General features: G+C 37.0%; 1 protein-coding gene across 2 annotated transcripts; it reads right to left on the bottom strand.

Moving 5' to 3' along the window:
* Nucleotides 1-1,214: 1,214 nt before the first annotated feature.
* Nucleotides 1,215-2,115, bottom strand: LOC105453143 (28S ribosomal protein S36, mitochondrial). Of its 2 annotated transcripts, none has more exons than XM_011694870.1 (4): nt 1,977-2,115; nt 1,793-1,850; nt 1,518-1,693; nt 1,215-1,354 (listed from the first exon to the last, which is right to left on the bottom strand). In XM_011694870.1, the coding sequence occupies exons 1-4, from the start codon at nt 1,998-2,000 to the stop codon at nt 1,337-1,339; spliced, it is 276 nt and encodes a 91-aa protein (XP_011693172.1). In that variant the 5' UTR covers nt 2,001-2,115; the 3' UTR covers nt 1,215-1,336. The 2 variants fall into 2 exon arrangements, with proteins under 2 accessions (XP_011693172.1, XP_011693173.1); XM_011694871.1 differs by having other exon boundaries at nt 1,518-1,690.
* Between the last annotated feature and the right edge of the window lie 5,334 nt (nt 2,116-7,449).

Here is a 7,449-nt window from a genome sequence, read left to right as displayed (position 1 = left end):
AGATAATTCTTATCTAACCGTTGAATTTCTGCGACACGTGAAAAGATAAGTTTATACAGATAAGAGGTATAATATTCCTACGATAACGCGATACGATTGCAATCGACTTTTCTAACGTCAATACGTGGTATCTTGGGGGGGCGTAGAATCTTGGGGGAGCCTTACCCGAGCTGTCCGATGCGGAGTGATGTGGAGTGACAAATCCTATGAACATAGGGTGAAGAATTTTCGGCCACAGCACCGTGAAGCAGCCGAACACGATCGCGAGTATAAAAAACGTTTTTCTCGGTCCGAAGTCCGTTATCTCGGCCATTTTCGCAGTGGTTTCCGTCGTTCGTAAAAATTTCGCGCTTCGAGTAAAACTTCGATAAAACTATGAACGCAGATCGCCTCCTCCGCGCTCACGCACAGATAACCGTGAGGAGGCGGGACGGCGGCAGACGACGGCTGCCGCAGCAGCACACTGTCGTCTGCTATTTTCGTCGTGTCGCGGCAGGGCCGTGTCCAGGCGCCACGTTGTTGCGCCACTAATTTTTCTTCCAAGTTTCAAAAATTCCGCAAAATTATTGCAAGACTTTGTGTCACGCACAGATCACTGAAATTGAGATAATCCTTCAGGTCTCGCGCGAATGTTGAGTATTTTTTAAGACTACACTAATGATTGGGTGGCAAGAAAACTTTTTTAAAAGATTTTTCAAAAAATTGACATGTAAGAAAAGATGTTAAGAAAAAGAGAGATAGAATTTTACAAAAATAAAATATTAAAAGTCCTTTCGTTACATAATATTGTTTTCAAACTTTACTGCATTCGGAGAACGTAAAAGAGCGCTTTCAATCCAACTCATAAATCACAGACTTGCAGACTATTAGTGCACGCTCCTGCCTCGTTAACGGCGATGAATCAAAGACAATCGAGAATAGTGATTTATTTTAGGTCCACGGTATTTATATCTCGGAAGATCGCGCAATCGCAGGGAATCGTGAAATAATCTCTTCTCGCTTCAGCTATGAGAGATGCAAGTAGAAAATCGTAATCTGCGTGCGACGATTTGTTTTATTTAGATATTACTCTTATTGTCGTATAGATTCAAAATCAACAGGCATCGACTGTTACTGGAATGAGCTGAAAGTTGTGCCAGAAATAGCAGGCCCTGGCAATGTCACAAGAGACCTTGCCCGATAGGTGGCTGATGTAAATATGAAATAATACTTGCAGCTTGGGAACTCTCTGGCCACGTCCATTTATTTTAACAACACATTGCACCGAGTCGGTCAATAACAAAGTTAATTAAATACGGAGTTTACGGTTTATCCTAAATGCTTTGCGCTGCAAAACTCACTCCGGTCCGCCACGCTGAAACAAGAAAGTACATGTACAAGATTCGACTTAAAATAATATAAAAAATTTATAAAATATAGAATAGTATAAACAATTTTTTTTTACATACAAGTTAACTTTCAAGATTAATGTCAAAAATAAAAATAATGCCTAACAATGAATAATTGTTGAAACTTACATTGATATATTCGATTTCCTTTTGATCAATCGGCTGTCTCTGAAATCGCGGCGGCAAATTAACATCTTCTATCGTCGGTAGAACGATCACCTGGGGGCCCGTCGCACCTCCCGCGCTCTGCTGCATCTGCGCCGATCCTGATCGCGCAGATGGCGCGGCCGTCGTGCCCGCAACTGTTAACCAACAACGCGAATCACGAATTTGTCTGGGGCGGGGGAGATGAACGCTCATGCTTAGATCAACGATCGCTCCACGCTGATTTTTGTCTGCCTTACCTGCGCGATTGCTGCCGCCCTTGCGGAACTTGATCATCGGCACGTGCGGCTGGACCACCTGCGAAAAGACGGCGTCAGTAGCTGTGGCCGAGTCGCATTATTGCGGGATCGTCGCTTTCCGCGCGTTGTCACGCCGTCGGAGCGACCCTGTCGACGCGTTCCAGCGCGGATCCGCGGTACTGACCTTCCAAGCCTTGCTTGCCATCATAATTTTTTTCTGTAAGAAAACTGCCGCGCGAGAGATACCCCACGACTAATTTCGTCCGCAGCAGAAGGGCTCCTCTCGATGCATCGCATCGATATACAGATGGCGCTTTTGCACACCTTCCTGCCGAACCGCGAACGTTTCGCAACGGCAGTCGGTAGCCTCATCATGGCTCATACGGTAGAGAGGAATGAGCGGAATGAGATAAGAGCGTACGGGATTTTACACGCGCGCGTTCTAACTGCGAAAATAGATTTAAATTCTGACACACGACCGAATTTATAATAATCAATATTTTTCAGATTTCGAGGATACTTATAATTATTTCTGAACTCCATTACTGTACTTTATTTTTAATTAGGAGATATAATTAATTAATTGTAGTCTTAGGCCTGATTGGACCATTATATATTTCGTCCTTAAGCGAAGCTTAAAATTTAAACCTTGAGAGAGAAAGAAAAAGAAAGTCTTCATCTTTGCTTATGCAAAATAATGTTGATGCCATTGGATTTTACAATTAGCTCTAAATAAGTTTATTGAATATATAACTGTAAATATAACAGGAAAAAGATATTGGATATTATGACTCAGAATTCAAAATAATTCTTTTAATTTAAAAAAATAAATTCTTTTAATTGTATTGTATTTTTTACATTCAATTGTATATATATTATTTTGCTTCAATCTTTTTATAATTCCTATTTTATTGCTATTCATTTATTACTATAATTAATTTATTATTCTGCAAGTAATATTATTTGATATCCCTATGCTAGTATATACAATTTATGTGATTCAAAAACTGCATTTTATTAAAAAACAAAATAGGCTCATTTAAATAATAAACAGTGAATTATACTAAAAGAATAAAAAACTGAAAAAAGCTTATGTTACTTCACTTCGCTGATATTGGATTCATTTCTTTTCTACTTCTCACAGTACAATATGTTACATTAATAATAATTAATAATAACAAAAATATTAATATCGATGTTATTTTATTTAATATTATGACACAAAAGAAAACATTATTATGAGATCCATAAGTACGCTTGAAAATTATAAATGTTTTTTTTCATATTTTATTCTTTTTTCTTTCCATTATATCGAAAAATTTCATGAATTTTTATAAAGCCTGTGCAATTTCGTGAATAATTGTAATACAATGTAATAATTCAACATGCACATGCATGTTGAATCAAGGACACAATGTAATTTTTTTTAAAATTAATAAATACGTTATATATTTATAATTTAAATATTTCTAAAAGAGTTCTCCAGAGATATTAAGTTCAAGCTGTCAGAAATTTAGATTCATTGGTGTGAAGACAATTTTCTATACATTTTTGAGATTGAGAATAGCGGATAATTATTTTATCACAAATGAAAAGCTAAAAATTATTAACAATAATAATAACTCAGTTGCTATATATTAAAGAGAATATAATATATTTAAAAACGTGATACCGTACCTTAATTTACTAGACTTCACTTTTTATTTGATGTCAATTCACTTCGAGATACAGTAGGCGATGCAGCGTCGATTAGTTTTAAAAATTTATTCGTATGTTTTGTTCGTAATATAAGATTGAGTAAAGCGCATTCTCTTTATATAAATATATAAAAAAATATACATATATATATTCTTTGTGATAATATAGAGAGAGAAATACATTAATATGTATTAATATACATATATGACTATACATATATACATATATTACTTTTGTATATACATATAAATATATATATTTACATTAAATAATTATATACATATTATATAATATGTATATAATTATTTAATGTAAATATATATATTTATATGTATATACAAAAGTAATATATGTATATATGTATAGTCATATATGTATATTAATACATATTAATGTATTTCTCTCTCTATATTATCACAAAGAATATTTTAAAGTTTAAGAACATTTCGACCTGCTTCCTCGTTGCGACCTGATCGACTTCTAGCGACGGTTTGACTTGCGAGCATCATCCAACTATTTACATTTGTTTCGTTTGTTGACGCGAGAATAAGTTTGCACGCGTCTGTAGCATGTCCGGAAGTCGTCAGAATCGCACGATCATTCGTTTACCGCTCCAACAGTTATTCAATATATTAATATTTTATCGACAATGATTGAATACCCCTTTCGATTCAAGGGGAACGACCTTTCATTTTTCTCGAAAATACATGATTTTTATTTTGTTGTCCATAGATCGATTTTCTCGATGTTATAGATAATTAAGAAAATGATCTACGTAGCAATTTTATGATTCAAATAGATTTAGTCATTTCTTAATTACGAAACATGAGAATTAATATCAGTTATTAAACGAAAGAATATTTATTAAAGAATTACATAATATATATTTGGCGTATATTATGTTCGTGGCATGCGCCACATTTTTTAATTACAAAAATATTAATGATGCACAATAATTAACCCATACTTTCTCTCTTTTTTTGTCTCATCCGACATCGTGGGGTCATTCGCGTTTTATGCTTCTATTAAAGGGCCAAAGACGATGAAGTGCGTAGAGTAGTTGTGCACCAGCACAACTTTCGAAAATGTTGAAAAAATTGTGCACTCATCGTTTGTAAAGATTGTTATCGTATCTATTGCACATTTGAACGACATTTGCAACATTGGAATTTCACATGGAGTTTGCAGGTGATATTATTACTAATGATTTGAACACCACTTGAACAGCATTGTGTCGCTACCAAGTTCGTCCCCTAACACTCCGCCCTGAAAACGCACTAGTTTTTGCCAGCCAATAACATATTATCATCTCGCCCCTCCACACTCGGATTTATCTCTTTGTGATAGCTTTCCACCATGAAATAATGAAGCTCCATAGGCGACGTTTCGAAGCGGTACAGGAGATCGAGACAGAATGGCAGACATGCTTAACGCTACAGAAAAAGAGACTTTCAGAGAGCGTGTGGAGTAACTGAAACATTTAAGTCATTGTAACACAGTCACAAGGGGACCACTTCGAAGGGGATGGAGACCAATTGTAAACAGAGTAAATCTAAAATTTTTTATATCGGGAAATTTTTGATACCTCGTATAACGAACTGTTTTCTTTTATAGCGAAAATACGAGGGACGCTGAGCAGATATAAAAGCATTTATGCAGTGTTTTCGAGCAAAAAATAATACCTCTGAGTTAATATTGATTTATTAAAAAATAAAACGAAGATTTTACATTAACATTAGGTGAAAGCACTTTATAAATAAGAAACTTCGATCGGCTAAACTCTTCTTACAGCACTATAATATGCTGCCCTCTGTAGTTGGTACAATATATTCAGAACTCTGTCACTAGTATAATAAAAGAAAAAATGATATTTTATATAATCTTTTAATTATACATTTTTACATATTGCAAATTTTTCTTTGACGTAAAATTATTAATGCTTATAAATGTTTATTGGCTTTATAGATATATGTGTATGTTATATTAAACTTAACTTTGACAAATTTTTCGGAAATGATATGAAAATAAAGAAAATCTTCGAATAAATTAAACATACGTACGAAGCTATTTAATTGTTAATATTTATCTCTGATATAATTTATTTTTTTAATCTGCCAGAGATCCCTCGGTAAAGTTTTAATTCGATGTAAGAGGAAAAAAGGAGCTTTTATTATATTAATTGATTTAAATGCATCAGAACTAATACATACATAAAAGACTTCTGTGACGAATAATTATCAGTATAATTATCGCTCGTCTTTGTAAAAAATAAGTGTTATAAAAAAGAAGAAAAGTTTGGTTGCCACTCCTCGCGCCTTCGGATATTCTATTTATAAGAATATCAAAGAGTTTTCACGGCATCGTTTCAATTTCTATGTACAATTTAAACAAAAGCCAGTAGTTTTTCCTGCAATATCACGCCGGACGTGTTCGTTCCTGTGGTCGCATATACATATGTATAATTGGTAAACATATCCTGGCTTCTTTATTGTGGGAACCATCGTCGTCACGCACCGTGTCGGCACACACTTAAAATGTAACGTTTCATAGGCACAGCGTGTGTTTAATGAAACAACTCGTTCCTTTCTCGAGTCGTGCCTCCGTTGCGTTAATGCTATACACGAATCTTTGCACTTCTGCAAAAAAGTTGAACGGCATTGAATTAAATCAGCTGTCCGTCATGAGACTGCTACAGAAATCGCACTTACATCGTGTAATAATAATAAGATAAACAAAAGCAAAAATACCATTAACAATAGTCACAGGACAAATAAGCATAATATTAAAAAAGAAATGCTATTTCGAAACTAATAAAATTATTTCGAATTAAAATAAAACTTGACTCTTGCAGCAAAATCGAAATGCCACTCGAAAATGACAATTTTGTATTACAGACACTATTCCAGCGATGTTGAATTTTAATCGCGGATCGTTCGACAAATTTGAAGTCGGTTTCTCTCTAATCAAAATATCGACTGGGACCACGCTTTACTTTAAGTCTCGACAGATTCGAAATTGGGACGTCCCATCCCATCCATTTGCGACAATTCCGACGCGATATCGTGACTTTCTCCAAAGCGATTATCGTGACTGCAGAAATTGTCTTCAGCCGCGTGATGACCGCGTGATGTAGGTGCGAAATAACGCGCGTCTCTGAAAAGTCCTCCTCCTCCTCCCCTCTCGCGCCCCACCTCTCGACAGGCCGGTCACGAGCAACCGGCACTAACAACAATTACAAATGCCCGGCTCGTAGTTTCGTGAGAGCGCGAGGGGAATACAGAGAGGCGTGTACAACAGCTAGACGACATTCGCATATTCGCGCGTCGCGATTGCGGGACCGGCGCGGCGGCACGGCGGGTGTCGCTTACCTCTTTATGGATCCCCCGGGTGTTTGCCCGGGTCCTCGTATATATGTATACGCCGGAACATTCGGCCCATTGTAAAGGGCCCAACGGCTGTAAATTGCGCGCGCGCGGCTAACAATACCGTAGAGATCCTTCCTATTCGAGAACGTGGGAGAGGAATGATTTCGGGGACGTACGAGCTGCTTTATTCGACACGAAAAGAATCGGCCGCGCAACCATGATTATATCTCAACGTACAAATTTCCGTCGAATCACATTGCCGCTGAAGATGTTAACGTTCATCGCAAACTTGAATCTTCCTTTCGCTCCCCTCCCCTTCCCCCTCACCCCCCAAATCGTCTTTGTTACTCCGATAAGTCAATGCGTCGGCGACGACGTCCAGGACACATCGGGTGCAACAGTATTCAGGGGGAGGGGGGGGAGGTGGGTCTCGGTGCTTTATTTTCACTGAAGCGTAGAAACGGGGGGGAAGATCGAGTTGATATGGCGAGGAGCTTAACTCCGGTAACCTAGCTTTATGATGTCGAATAAAACTCATACAGCTAGATAACCAAAGAGAATGTCCGCGCCAAGATCCTCTTGAGCACAACGGTG

The sequence above is a fragment of the Wasmannia auropunctata genome, unplaced genomic scaffold (assembly GCF_000956235.1).
Source record: "Wasmannia auropunctata unplaced genomic scaffold, wasmannia.A_1.0 LD336002.1, whole genome shotgun sequence".
In the NCBI taxonomy this organism is placed as follows: Eukaryota; Metazoa; Arthropoda; class Insecta; order Hymenoptera; family Formicidae; genus Wasmannia; species Wasmannia auropunctata.
This window is presented reverse-complemented; position numbering and strand designations above follow the sequence as displayed.